General features: G+C 45.9%; 3 protein-coding genes across 3 annotated transcripts; 1 reads left to right on the top strand and 2 right to left on the bottom strand.

Annotated features, from left to right (window-relative positions):
* Positions 1-6,425: 6,425 nt before the first annotated feature.
* On the top strand, positions 6,426-11,561 carry C922_05009 (hypothetical protein; the record flags this gene model as incomplete). The annotated part of the gene is made up of 4 exons (XM_008820582.1): positions 6,426-6,439; positions 6,594-6,736; positions 6,902-6,994; positions 7,132-11,561. 4 exons carry the CDS (start codon positions 6,426-6,428, stop codon positions 11,559-11,561), a joined length of 4,680 nt encoding a protein of 1,559 aa, XP_008818804.1.
* A 34-nt stretch (positions 11,562-11,595) lies between these two features.
* C922_05008 (hypothetical protein) lies at positions 11,596-11,784 on the bottom strand (the record flags this gene model as incomplete). The annotated part of the gene is made up of 1 exon (XM_008820581.1): positions 11,596-11,784. One exon carries the CDS (start codon positions 11,782-11,784, stop codon positions 11,596-11,598), a length of 189 nt encoding a protein of 62 aa, XP_008818803.1.
* An 824-nt stretch (positions 11,785-12,608) lies between these two features.
* C922_05007 (hypothetical protein) lies at positions 12,609-13,337 on the bottom strand (the record flags this gene model as incomplete). Its single annotated transcript, XM_008820580.1, has 1 exon — positions 12,609-13,337. The coding sequence occupies one exon, from the start codon at positions 13,335-13,337 to the stop codon at positions 12,609-12,611; it is 729 nt and encodes a 242-aa protein (XP_008818802.1).
* Between the last annotated feature and the right edge of the window lie 921 nt (positions 13,338-14,258).

Below are 14,258 nucleotides of genomic sequence, written 5' to 3'. Positions count from 1 at the left end.
AGAAGGCGCCTTCTCACATCACCACTGCCATGGAGCAGAGATGTATGCAGCACGCTCGTATGGCAGATGGGAGGATGTTTCTATCTGAATACTTATTCGTTTAACCGTTGGACGGTGTGTTTCCCCCCTGACGTGGGATTTCCTCTGGGATTTCCTTTCGCGTTTTATCATTCATTCACACGCCCCTATCAGATGCGTAGCTACACACCAAACAGGCTAAGCGATCGATGGAATAAGCCGCCCTCTTTCGCGCTGCGTTCACGTGGTATAGTCCTTATAGGGAAAATTGTTTCCCTCCAATAGTGGAGAATAGCAGCGTCAGTTCTTCCCTGTAGGGATATACCATTTCTTTTAAATTACTCCCCCCCCTCGGAAGAAAAAAAAAAAAATGAACACCACTATTTCCTGTGTGCAAAAAGTTTTCGCTGGTAAATAATTTTCACGAATGTAACACATATGTAGTAATTACTGTAACAGAATGTAGGAATGTTTGTTTTTTTTTTTCAGCACTGTTGTTCTTTCCACTTTTCCTTTCAGTTAAGAAAGGCGACTTTTCCGTGTGCAATTTGATCTGCGGTGTGGCTGATCGCCACGTGGGGAATATCCCATTTTCCTCCTCTTTCGGTTTCCTTTGCTTTCTTTCTTTGCCTTTTTCTTGTTTTTTACATGCTTTATCTTATCGACGTTGTTACTCATAGAGGGAAGTTGCTCGGGGAAGAGGTCTTACCTCCATGTTCGCCTCTCATGGAAAGGCATCAAGTGTGCTTGTCTGTCGGACGGAACAAGGGAGAAGTATAGTTTGTCCCACTTTCTCACCCCTTTACTTCTGCACGCAATTGTGTGTGTCATTGTGCCTAGGTACCGCTCCTTTAAGTCTGCCCCACATGTGCTATACATTTTTACTCTTCCTTTTCCGGTGTATGTACGGGCTAGCACAATTGATGAAAAGTCTTAATAAGTCCAATTTATTTCCATTTTGTATAGTTTTTACGGTCACAGGAGGAGCAGAAATTTCAAAAGGGATATTATCGCTGCACTTTTGGGGTGAGGCTGCGCCGGCACGCCTGGGTTTACCTCCCCGTCAAGTACACCCAGTACAAACAGTACACACACTACAGCAAGTACACACTGTGCAGCTATATATGCACTTTTAATGGGTACACTCGAGGGGGACCTCAAACCTCTTGGGGCCGTACCCCTTTTGGAGATAAGACGAAGGGACTAAAAAAAGGGATGAACAGAAAAGTAAAAATTTTATTTGACCAAAATGGTTGCTTAAAATTGGGTAATCATTTGGGTTATTTGGCTGACATGTGCATGCATTTTTTTTTTTTCTCGATGTGTATCTCCCTTAAAGTGGAACAGAAGGGGAGGCAGTGGAAGATATAATCAGCATTCCCTCTTCATTGTTTTTCCTCCTCACCGAAAATAACGCAATTTGTAAAGTATGTGTATCCCTTTTTTTGATAAGCACGTTCTTTTTTGTTACCAAAGAGGAAGCATGTTGTGATGGGGACTTTCACACAAGTCCGTGACTAATGCACCGACTTTTGCCCTTTCATTGACCTATCACTTTTTTTTACTCCTTGGAAATACGTGCACACATGTTCCACTTAGAAAAGTTAAAGAAAGAAATTTTAAACGAAAAAATGGAACCAAGAAGGGGGAAACAAGAAAAAAAAAAAAGAGTGCACATGTAGGTATGTACATTCATGCGGGCTTTATCCCAAGTTGGCCTTCTTAGGGGAATGTGAAAGAGTAGGCCCTCCTTTGGAAACACCATTGAGCATTGGAGAATCAAGGAAGCCAATACGATGATCTCAATGGACAGACAATTGAACATGGTCGTGGGGCGGCTTGCAAAAAGGCTCACCAAATTTGCACAAATGAGGAATTACACTTTAACTTGTGCATGCCTCGGGGAAAAACAGAGTTACTTCTATGCATTCACGTGTTGATATATTCATGGCTCGTGTAATTGCACATCGTGGTGTTCACGAAGAATGAGATTGTGTTTACTCTTTTGCGTAAGCACCTTCCACTTGGGGGACTAGTGGACTGATGAGGAGGAACAGAAAAAAGGAGAGGTTCCCCAATCGGGAAAATCACTCAAACGGGGGGGAATAACCCCAAGGAAATTTCATATCATTGTTTATTAAGCATTTTACCGTGTGCATATCTCTACTCCTTGCCTTCTTTACCCAAACAAAATATCACTCCCTTCTGTGCGTGCATCACTTTTCGAATCCTTTGAATGTAGGGGAATCCTCAAACAGGAACTCACACTAGGGATGATTTATTTCTTGTGCGAGTGAGAAAGGGCTTTTTCCTTGTGTGCAAATTGTTCCTCTGTAGGGGACACAGCCTTAATTTGTGTGTTATGCGTTTTCCTCTTTTTCGCGTGTAGCAACCTGAGTTGTCCCATTTGTTCCCTATCTACCACATTTGTTGTGTTTCCCCTGTTCCCCCCTTTTCAATGTACCAGGAGGGATAACTCCAGTGGTATTTTTGCATAGCGTGCACAGAAGTGGGTGTTAATACTCACGAAAGAAAGAAGTTCACAACAAGCACTTTTTGAGTGTATTATTTTTCTCTTCATTCCCCCTTATCTCTATTTTAAGCAATCCATCTTGGAAATTACCAAGGCACGGGGGAGAACATGAGCAAGGGGATGAGGGGGGAAAAAAGAATAGTTGAACAGGCTTTTTTTCCCTCTTTTGGCATGTCACATTCACTTTTTTAATAAAAAATTTTAAGCATGGTGGTATTTTTAATATTATGCATGCGATGAAGTTGTCCCCGTGTGTGGATCTTTCCCCGCATGCTTGACCTATGTTTCCCTCATCGAATTGAGATCTTGTTTTATTTACGTGTGCCCCGTGAATTTAGTTAACCAATTAGCGGCTTAGCCATTTCGTCGTTTGGCTATTTTTTTTTTTTTTAAGTTAATTGCCCCCATCTCACCTTTTCTGTTCAGGCGAAAGGTGCATTTGCGTCGCTTTGAGAATGGCCGATCAGGTGCGTGTTGCACATGGTTGAATGAAGGAGGTCATTTGCATGCATGAAACGTGAGTGCCTCCCCTGGGAAGGGGACCTTGCACGCACGTACGTACATGCGTATGTATGTGATAACTTGTGTAGGCATTCCTTCCCCGTGCGCCGAACAGCGACAAACAGCGCCCCCGATGCATGAGCTGTGCTTATACGGGTGGTGCGTAAAACGTAGTGACCGAGTTAAGGCTCACACTTTAAGGAGTACCACCCAAGTGCGTTCCCCGTGGTGAAGACTGACTGCGGTAATCATTCAGAAAAGGGGTGCATTTATTGTTTACCTCTTATTCTTTACTGTTTATTGTTTTTATTTTATTTTATTTTTTCCTGTAATGTAGGCCAGAAATGCATATTGGTGCAGTTTATTGGGACATACACTTGCAGCCACCACTAGTCATGCCTGCTTTTGTGCTCATAATGTAACTTTTTTTTTTTTTTTTTAAATGTTTGGTTTGAAAGAAACATTTTTACGTTAAAAAAATTTACATCTCTTTTTAATCCTCTTTTCGATAACGTCAAAAAAAGAGAAAAAAAAAAAAAAAAAGAAACGGGAGAAGAAACCTCTCATTCTTCTCCACTTAGCACTTTATTTTCACCCCGGTGGGCCCTTTCGCCCGTACGTTTTTATGCTTGAAATTTATGTTGTTGCTTCGAATGAGAGAAGAACTGCCTCGAGAGGGCACACAACTACGCCAACGGCCTTATGCGTGGGCTTGTCATCACGTCGCCCCACTTGTGACAGCGGCTCGATCCGCACTGTAGGCGCAAATGCAAGAATGATTTTCTATTTCAAGCGCGTGCATGATACCTACCTGAATGCGTCGGCGCGAGTACCAAATAGGGGCATGCACCAATTGGTGTGTGCGTGTAGGTATGTATGCACATATATGCATGTAAGCGTGTGCGATTTTAACCTGCCACAACTTCTCCCAACTGTAGTATGATTATGCGCGTTTCCTTTGCACACACATGCATGCGCGAGGAACGAGCCGCCCCACATCCTCTGATATTTAACTGTTGCTTGTATGTGTGATTATGATGCGACGCATGCTCTTTTGTATGTCCTCCTTATTCCTCCACGTTTTCACTTCGACGTGTTGTTTCTTATTCCCCTTGTACTCCTCTCCCTCTTTTTATTTCATCCATTTTATTTCATCCATTTTATTTCACCCTTTTTATTTCACCCTCTTTATTTCATCCTCTTTATTTCATCCTCTTTATCTCACCCTCTTTATTTCATCCTCTTTATTTCATCCTCTTTATTTCGCCCTCTTTATTTCACCCTCTTTATTTCACCCTCTTTATTTCACCCTTCTTATTTTCTCTTTTTCATTTGCCAAACCCACGTGCTAACATCATTTGGACGTTCTTTCTCACGCGAACGGGTCGCTTCAGCTTAAAGCGGAGCGGAACCAGTGCATGCCCTCCTCGATGAGCATTCATACATAGACACATGCAACGGATATTGTGCATAGGGATCCGAGTGCGTAACTGATTGAACGGGGAAAAAAAAAGCGGCGTGGAGTAGAGTTTGCAGCTTTCTTACACTTGAGCTTATAATTTTTTCTTTTTCTCTTTAATGTGTCCATTTTTAATTTTCCCATTTATGATATTCATTACTGTATCTCCCACTTGTTGTGTGCCTCTTTGCTCTCTGAGAGGTGCACGGATTTGTAGGCACCCGCACAATGCGCGCCACTAGTACCCTCATGTATAATCCCAATGCACGGGAGTGTTCCCCCAGTTTAAGCAATTTTTTAATACGCCTATGAACAAAAGCACAATTTTTTTTTGATTTACCCTACGTGAGATGTTTCCCTGTTCATTTCCTTTTTTTTCTCTTGACTCTCCCTTGTGTAATTTCGCATGCACATTTCGGTAAAACTACACAGCGCATGCTTTAGAAACTGACACCATCTCCTCCTGTGCTAACCTTATTGTGAAGGTCGGTCACTGCTGGGGAGTCTTCCTTATTTTATGTATCAACGTGTTGGCTAACCAGCACTCGCATTATTAACACATCGCAATTTCTTAACAGATTTAATTTATTTTTCTTCTTTGCAAGTTTAACTCATGCTCTTCATTTAACTTCTTTAACTTGTGTATTGGTGAGTGTGCCCTCTTTCTTTGTGACCCTCCTTTTATTAATTTTCCTTTTTACATGCGCATAACTAAGATTCACATAAGTTTCATGTGAATTGGTGCCCTCCTGAGAGTGCATACATCCCGTGGAGGAGCAGCGACATCTGGGAAAGGAAGCCTCAAAGATGTATGCACAACGGCACGTGTCTTTATATTTACATTTTGTCGCTTTAGATAAACTTGTGGTATTTCATTCTATGAAGAGACGCCAAGCGCGAGAAGCATTACGTAACAGCGGTGCCATAGGGAAGGGAGGACAACAATTTTTTACGCCCCTACTGGAGGTACACACAAACGTGCATACCGTTCCCAAGGTGTAGTGAGATGATAATTACATTTTTATTTAAATTTTTTACATTTTTAAGGTTACATTCAGTGGGAAAATAGAGTAACGAGGGGCCCACACAGCTGTTTGTTTTTCCTCGCCATTATCGTGCCCCCTATGCATTTATCTGATTACTGTGCGCTCCCGTGGCACTTTTCATTCCAACCGGAGTGTTCACATGCCAACACACATGAGTACACAAATTCTTACAGTAGCGCCTCCGCCACACCTTCTTATTGCAAGGATTAGGAGTAATAAGAACGGCGGTTGTGCAGAGTAAGCCAAATAAAGCGAACAAAAAAAAAAAATACCTGTACATACAGCTAAAACAATAAAAAAAACCTATAAACAGTTCATGAAAAAAAAAAAAAGAATTTCGCAAAACTGTATGAGCATAAAATTGCATAGGAGCGTTGCCTGCGAATGGGGAGGTAGTCACCCAGAGAAACTGTGCAGAGTGAAGTACCTACATGGACAAGCGAGCGGAAATAGGTGCGTCTCTGTATATTTATATCGCGTGCATCTTTGCGTTTTAAAAGTGAGAACCAGTTTCACGTGATTTCACAGGTGTATGTTTAAATATATATATATACTTATGTGTGTGTCTGTTTTTCCAGACAAGAGCTTCTGTACCAAGTGCATCGTACAAGCCTTTCATTCTGCGTCCTTTGCATGACGGGTTGAGCAACGCCTTGCGTCTGCGTCCCTCCTTATTTCTCTCCTTTGCCTGGCTATTTTTTGTTCTCTTTTTATTGATTGTGCCTGTATTTATGTACAAGGAACCGACACATTCTTCAGCAGCGGCGTCACGAAGGTTGGCTCCGTCTGCGGCCATTCCCTCAGGTCTCTTTGCCCAACTTTTTCCTTTTCCAACCCGTGTCATACACACTTAAGCGGTAGAGACAACATGCATCGATTCAAGTAAGAAAAATGAAGAAAAAAGAAAAAAAAAAAAAACCATGGAATTACTCATCTCCTGCGCCCCGAACGGACGCTTCTGAACAAAGTAACGGCGCCATGTAGACCACTTTTGCACACACCCTTCTCATCCTACTTTTCCTTCCTGGCCTCTTAGGATTTACAAAATTCAGATGTGCAAATACGCACTGATAAATAAGTGTGACCGAGGGGAAAACTGCACTTTTGCTCATGATATGAGCGAACTGAGGATAAAACCCGACATGAGGAAAACGAAGTTATGTAAAAGTTACATATTAGGTATTCCTCCTCTTCATTTTTTTTTTTTTTTGAGCGAACAAATAAGAGAAATGTCTCGTTGAGTGCCTGGTACGTCTCCATCGTCTGTTTTGGACCCCTTTGAAAGCCCTGCAGATGTGTTACATACACTCACCTGTTCATTTGTTTTCATCCCCATGTTTGTAGGAAAATGCACTGACCACAACTGCATTTATGCCCATTCAGTGAACGAGCTGAGGGAGGTTGGGAAGCCAGCTATCTGCCAGCTGCACAGAGAAGGTTCGTCTAGCATCGAGTTTGTCCTATGCTTGTAGTTGGTTCCGAGGGGGAGAGGGTCAACACTTAGTTGGGGCCCATCCGATCTGAAACTGGACTCATTTTTTTTTTCTTTTTTTCCATCTCTTCGTTTTATACAGGGAGGTGCATCAAGGGGAACCAGTGCAGATTTGCGCACTCCATAAATGACATAAACACGAAGCTGGTGCAGTTCTATGAGGAGGACATGCAGGGGGAGGAAATGGAGTTTTCTCACCTGAACAGATGCCTGGATTCGGTCAGCCCGGGGCAATCATCCACTCTGAACAGAGGAGGCAGCATGGGAAGCGATCTGCGCAGCAGAGAACTGCTACATCTGCCGCGCCAAGAAAAGCGCAGAGAGTGGAAACTAAGCGTAAACTTTAACGACGGAAGTTCTAACTCGTCAAGTGCCGACAACCAGCACCCGCGGGGAAATACAAAGAACGGCAACAGAATAGACAACACATCTAAAGGTATGAAAAGAACAAATCTGATAAAGAACTCCTCATGCAGTGCGTTCTTAAATAATAATTTTCCCAATTTGAGCTGTCCGAAGGAAGAAGAAGCGGAAGAAAAAAAAAAAAACGAAGATCTGCTGAGTGCCCGAAATGGAGAGTACACAAAATTATGTGCAATCAATATGAACATCAAGAGCACCCAGGGAGGGGTCTATCGGTATGATGAGCAGTTACTCATCCAGGATGACAAAGAGGAGTATTTATTAGAAGGAAGATTTAAGAAAATGAATTGTCCTCAAAATAGACAGCAGCATGATGGAAATGGTTCCATTGAATCGGTGAGGCACAACTTTACGCCCCACTTCAATTTGAGCTCCATCTTATCCTTTAATGGAGAAGAAGCGGTAGAAGACAGAAGTCGCACCGATCGTGACGACTCGGTTAACTATGGGCTGGTAAGAAACGTGCACGCCATGGGTGAGGGGTCCACACTACGGTTAGGCAATCAGGGTAGGGGCGGCCATGGGGCAGAATTTCCGCAGACAGAAGAGTTCCCCAGAGTGCAGGGCTCGGGAAAGAAGGCGCTCTCCAGCGAAAGAGGCACATTTAAGGAGGAAAAAAAAAGAAACCAAGCAAACACTGATAAGGGGAATGGGTTGGTACACAGGGCGGACCGCTTGAGCGTTCGGGGAGGTCTCTGCTGGGAGGGGAAAGCCTACCCCATGGAAATGCTATCCGGGAATGGCGGTATGGGCAGAAACAGTGACCGCAACGAGGGCAGGAAGCCACTGCAAAGGGGGGACTATGGCGTTGGAACTTACTCCCCGGAGTTGCAGCACAGGGGGTCGGATGATCATCCCACTCAAACCACCCCGTACGAGAGGAAACTTCCCCTTCTTATCCTCGAGACAAACCTTTCCAATGAGCTGAAAAAGGAAAATGGTAAAGATAAGGATGAGGAGGCATCTCATCTGGCTAGGTATTACCAGTCCGCTCTGACCATACGTAGGGATGACATGTTTGATTTCATGGGTGGTTCAGTCCCTCGGTTGCCAGAGAGAAGCGAAGAAGTAGCGAATCAAAATGCATGCAGCACGTGTAAGACGTACCTGGCTGTAGACGCACAGAGGGTAAAAGGCCGTTTTGATGAGGAAAATGGCGAGCTGGACGGAGAAAGCAAGATTGGGGTTATTCCAAGAATGAGTAACAAGAATAAGACATTGGACGTTAGGGAAGGTGTTCCTCCTAATGGAAGCATCCCTCCGAAGGGAAGGGAAGAAGTCTTGGAGAAGAGCAGACTAGTGAGGGGCGCAGACGAAGAAGGTGACCACGGGAATGAAGAGAAAGTGAAGGGGAAATATGAGGACGCGGCTATGTGTGCTTTTGCGGGGGGTGCGGCTTGCAGAGTGGCTGATTGTGCAGTGGGCCGCTATCTAGAAGGAGAGAACAACAGGCTGGTGAAAACATTAGGAGTCAACACAGAAAGAGGGAGCATCGGGACGGGTGGCGACTCGCACAAAGGGTCAACTTCCTGTCTGCCGGAGTTGGAAAATGAGAATGCGAATGGGAACAGTGACCACAACGGTGACAACCAAAATGGTGTCTCGAAGGAAGGGTCTGCGGAGGGACTGACTCGATACGGCAGTGGCCTGCGGGGCGAAAGCCACAGCCAGTATGGCAGTAGTAGTACAGTAGATATGTGCGCGCAAAACCTTGATGAGATTTTTCTCGGAAGGGTTGAGAAGAGCGGAATTGAATCGGCCCGTAGGAAAAGGGAGGGGATAGTACGCGGTTTGATGGAAAAGCCATCGTTGGGGAATCATGAACACAAGAAGAGAAACCACCATGACGGGGTCCACCATGACGCGGCCCACCATAAGGAGCTGCTAAAATACTTCCATGAGATGCAACAGTGTAGCGGATGCTCGGTGCTGGAGAGGCTGCGGACGGAAGATGGACACTCTGAAGGGGGCGTCAGTGACGAGCATGGTGAGGGGCGCATGGACAGTCCACCTGGATTGGGCGAATACGGGGGGGAGAAAGACTATGCCAACTTTAGGCCGTATAACTTATTTTCCCTCTTTAATAAAAACAGTCTCGACCTAAACGGATTACCGGATAACTGTGACGTGAAGACCGCATCACACAGGTGTGTCTCCCAGGATGAAGTCATCCTAGAGCCGATGGGGAAGGGTAGCAGCAGTAGCGACCGCGCCGGGAGGAATCACCTTGCGAGTACCACGAGTACCGCGAGTGTCTCTAATGAGAAGAGGGTAGCTGAACCGGTCCCCTCTAAGCACAGAAGAAGCGATGTCCCTGTTTACTCACTTGCAGGCAGGGGCAATAGCGGCGGCAACAGAAGCAACGGTGGAACGAACATCCGCCCCTGCTCCATGAATTTGCCAGGCGAATCCGTAATAGGGAAGCGTTTCGGGAGGAGAGGAAGAAACGGAGTCCTAAGTGGTAATCTAACTGATGACGGACGTGTTGACAGAGGTGCAGGGTGCGCGAGAAACGCCGATGGGGGAGATTCGCACGTGGCTGCCTTCGATGCAGTGAGTCATGCACACCCATTTTGTAAGGGTGAAAAGAAGGTGAGCCGTAGGAAAGGAGCCAAATTGAGTAAGACAACAGGAGAAGAGCATGTGACCCCCGCGGAGTATGATCTTAGCGGTGGTTCCATCGATGAATGCCTAAGGGAGAAGCACACTGTGAGGAGTCTCACCACGTTGGAACATGACACCCAAATGAGGAAGGAGGCAAGACTAGCAGTAGCCACAGAAAGAGAAAAAAATAACAACACTCTCAATCGTCAAGTAAGATGCAACTCTCCAGTGATGAATAATTATCCCGATGGAAGTTACGATTATCTAGTCCACTCGAATGAAGACGATATCTTCAAAAGGGAGCATCATCTGCTGTATAGGTGGTTAGGGCTGTCCTCGTTAGGTGAAAGTTGCCCCATGGGGATGGACGGTTCTGGAGAAAATCCCCTTCTCACCCTGGATGATGAAGAATCGTACTTATTAAATTTATATACGATGGGAGGGATTGAAAATGTCCTATGGAGCGAGAAGGACATGAGTTGTTGCTCCAGGGGTAGCAAGTCAGGGAGAAGCATCTCAAAGAGGAGCATCTCAGGAAGAAACATGGTCCACAATGGAGCACAGTCTCCACTGAAGAACAAGGAGGAAGAATTTTATGACTCGAGTTTGGGTAACATCTCAGTTGCGTACGAAGAAATGGGAAGTAACAACATATTTATGGGCAATTACAACTGGGACGATAAGGAGGAGAAACTTGTGAGCCCCGATGAGGGGGCTGTCAGGATAGGCAACAAGAGAATGGAGATGATGGCGAGCCAAGCGAGTAACCAGAGGATGGTGCAGAGGAAGAAGAGTGATGTTGCGAAAGAAGGCAATACACATTTTGAGAAGAATGATTACTATGGGGACTTAACTGAGAGGAAGTTTTTCTCCAGGCCTCAGCCTTCTGAAGGGGTGGAGTGGAGCTGCAGCAGGGGAGGGGAAGCGAACTTGATAGGCGACCTCTCCTGGGATGGTTCGAAGTGGGATGATCCGAAGTGGGACCAAGTCGGTCATGAGCCGCTCGCCAGCGTACACATGGACGATGGTGGAGCAGGTGGATGCTCCAATGGGCTAGTGGGCAGCCGGAACGGAGGCGCAATGAGCTCCTGGAGAAGCAACACGGAGAAAGGAAACGGATCGGATAAGGGGAGGAGTCACGCGGAACATGTGAATCAGGCGAGTCACCCAAACCATGCAAGCCACGCTCTGACAGCGGCCTTCCTCAACTATGACTATGAGAAAGAGATCGAAGACGACGTAGTGCGCAGTTTCTTGGAGGAGAAGGACTCCGCCGCGTGCGACCGCCTGGACAGTTCCTTCCTTTACGACTTCCACGTCGGTAATGGGAGGCCTTTTTTCAATCATGGTGGCGATGGTACGGTAAGCGCCAAGGAGAAATACTCTCTATATGACGACGAGAACGCCGCCGCATTTGACGATGGCGCCTTCTGCGTCGACCTGTCAAAGGACCTGAACCTCCACTTCTTTAGCCAAGATGGCTAGAGGGCTTTGGATGCTGCAGCCCAAGTGGACTATGTTAGTCCCCCTTCACATCGGTGCTTAAGCTGACCCATTCTTCTTCCCTCTGCTTCGTCTTAAGGTTCTCCCCAGGGGACCCGACCGCGCGGGGGGATTCATGAAAGGGGTTGCTATTTATGCGATCGTCGTGGAGAAATGTAGAAAGCTTCTGCGCGACGGATTCAAACAAAAATCTTTGCATAACCATTGTTGATTTACCTGAAAGTGGGCATAACGTATTTTCATTCCTTGTTGTTTTGTTTTCTTTTCTTTTTCCCTCAATTTGTGCCTGTTCCCTTGTCACATGTGTTTCCAACCTGGGTCAAACACCAACTTGTGGCTTTCCCCATTGTACCTCTACCTTATGGTACACCTTGCCTTGTGCGATATTAAGAAGAACGACTTCGTCTTTGTCTTTTTTACGGGTGGGACAAGTGAAGAGAAATCACCAACACCGGAAGCAGCGGCGACGGTAACGACAACGCCCTTTAGACGGGAGGGGGAACGTATAGCGGTTTATTTTGAAATGGTTCGAAGGAAACTCACTCCTTTGATGTTAAGTCGACATTGGACGTGGGTAAGTTACAGAAGGGAGGTAGATTCACTTTTCCATTTTTGTGTTTTTTTTTTCTTTTTTTCTCCTTTGTGGGATTGTACACCTATTTAATACGTGGGAGGTAATAGGGTTGACCTGGGATGCGCTTCTAATCTTTTTAGATCCTCACAAGCGACCTTAGCATGTGGTGTTTGGGGGTTCCCCTCGCTGGCTTTGTTTTGCATGCTTTCGATTCAGCGCAAAGGTAGGGTGAGAAGTAGTGAGTATGGGATTATAGAAAGGATAAATTTGTTTCACTTGGTGGGGAAGACGATGGTGAGGATCGATTTAGGCGCTCGGTCTCCTGTCTGTTTGCCCCACTCCGCAAAGGAGTCAGGGAATCAACAAGTCGAGTCAGCGAGTCACTTCATCGTTCCGGTGGAATTCTTGTTGTGCACTTGGGAAAAGACCCTTTCTTTGTGCATTTCCAGGAGGCTCTACTGGGCTGGGGGGACGCTCAGGGCAGCCTTACTGGCATGCTGAGTACACCCTTCATAGTCTCTCCACAGTCTGTACTCAAAGGCATATAACATGTTGTCCACGAGTAACTCTTGGATGCAGGAGTTTTCACTCGCATAATCACTAGCCTGCTTGTTTTCTTCAATTTTGATTGCCACCTTGATGTTGGAAAAGGCCCGAACGGAGGTGTAGTCCGCAGTGGAGTTTCCATTGGCAAGGATTAGCTCGGTCTTCTTAACCACGGTTTCTTCAGTGGCTGGATTAGTAACATATATCCCTATCGTTTCTATGATGTGTGGGCCCACGTTGGACAAGGAGAAGACGAAGAGGTAGAGGAGGACCTTTTGCTCACTACAGTGGACTGCTGACAGGATGGTGCCTTTTAGCCCATCGTCATTGACGAATCTGTTCGCGCGAGTGAGGTAGTAGCGTCTCGTTTCGCTCCTCTGGATGTTCTGGATGGATACATTTATGTGATTGCTGCGTCCGTCGGGGGGATCGTTGGACTCAGAACGGTTCGTTGAGGTGCTTGCGGTGTGATCGGCCACTCTGTGTGGGGGGCTTCTTGAGCCATGGATTCGGTTTATCCTCCTGGCCACAGCTGCGCTCTCCCTTTTTATTCGCACGGACGCCTTCTTCATTTGGCCATCATGTACATTTCCCCTCCTGGATAGTGCCCGTTTTATTTTGTCCAGGAGGAACTTCATCGTTCAGGCAAAGGGGAGGGTTCTCATAAGTGGGTTTGTAACCAAATAACGAAAAAAAATAAAGAAAAAAAAATTTCAACACGTCCATGCAAAAAGGGGGTAAGTTCTGTGGCGGAGAAGTCTTTACCATGTGAGGTGAACTTGCTGGTAGTTCTTCCTCTTTGGGATGAACAGGGTGACCATCGAACCGCTTCCACATTTGAAGGATGGGACGGGAGGGCTGGACGTCAGCCAACACCAAGCTTAACTGCATTGTAGCAAGTGCGAAATGGCAGGTGTGCAATCATCAGGAGGTGTACGTACACCTAGTCACAGGGGAGAGTCATTTGGGAGACACACCGATGGGTCAACAAGAGAAGTCATTCCTCCTGCGTTCATCTGTTCAGATATTTGTGTAGTTAATCTGTATGGTTAGTCTTTTCTTCTTTTTTTTCTTTTTGTTCTTTCTGTTCTCTCCTGCGCTTGGGAGAGAAAGCGTTGTTCAGTGGTAACCAGGTGAAGCAAAATGGACACGTTTTCCCATTCTGTAAAAGCCAGAGGAACCGGGTGAAGGGCGCTTCATCCCTTCCACTGGAAGGACAATCAATTATTTCATCGTGCTTATGCTTTGTAAAAACCACTTCTTGTAGCTACTTCGCGGGGGGCAGCTTCACTTGGGATGGAGACGCTGCCACACAAAGAACTGCTGACAATGGGGGTGGGTGTCTCTTGAATGGATTCCCTGCGCCAATGCAGGCAGGTGCAGAGTGGAGAGGCACCAAAATAAAGGTGTACCCATCTGCGGAAATACATCAAATGGACGCTGAGGGTGTGGTGGTGCCGCAAGGGTGAACCTAGTGCTACACGACGGGACATCCCTCATGTTCGCATGCACTCCTAAAAGTCTTACATGCGATGGAAAAAAAAAAAAAAAAAAAAAAA

The sequence above is a fragment of the Plasmodium inui genome (assembly GCF_000524495.1).
Source record: "Plasmodium inui San Antonio 1 unplaced genomic scaffold supercont1.34, whole genome shotgun sequence".
Taxonomy (NCBI): domain Eukaryota; phylum Apicomplexa; class Aconoidasida; order Haemosporida; family Plasmodiidae; genus Plasmodium; species Plasmodium inui.
The sequence above is the reverse complement of the archived record's forward strand: the minus strand, read 5'-3'. Positions and strand labels throughout refer to the sequence as shown.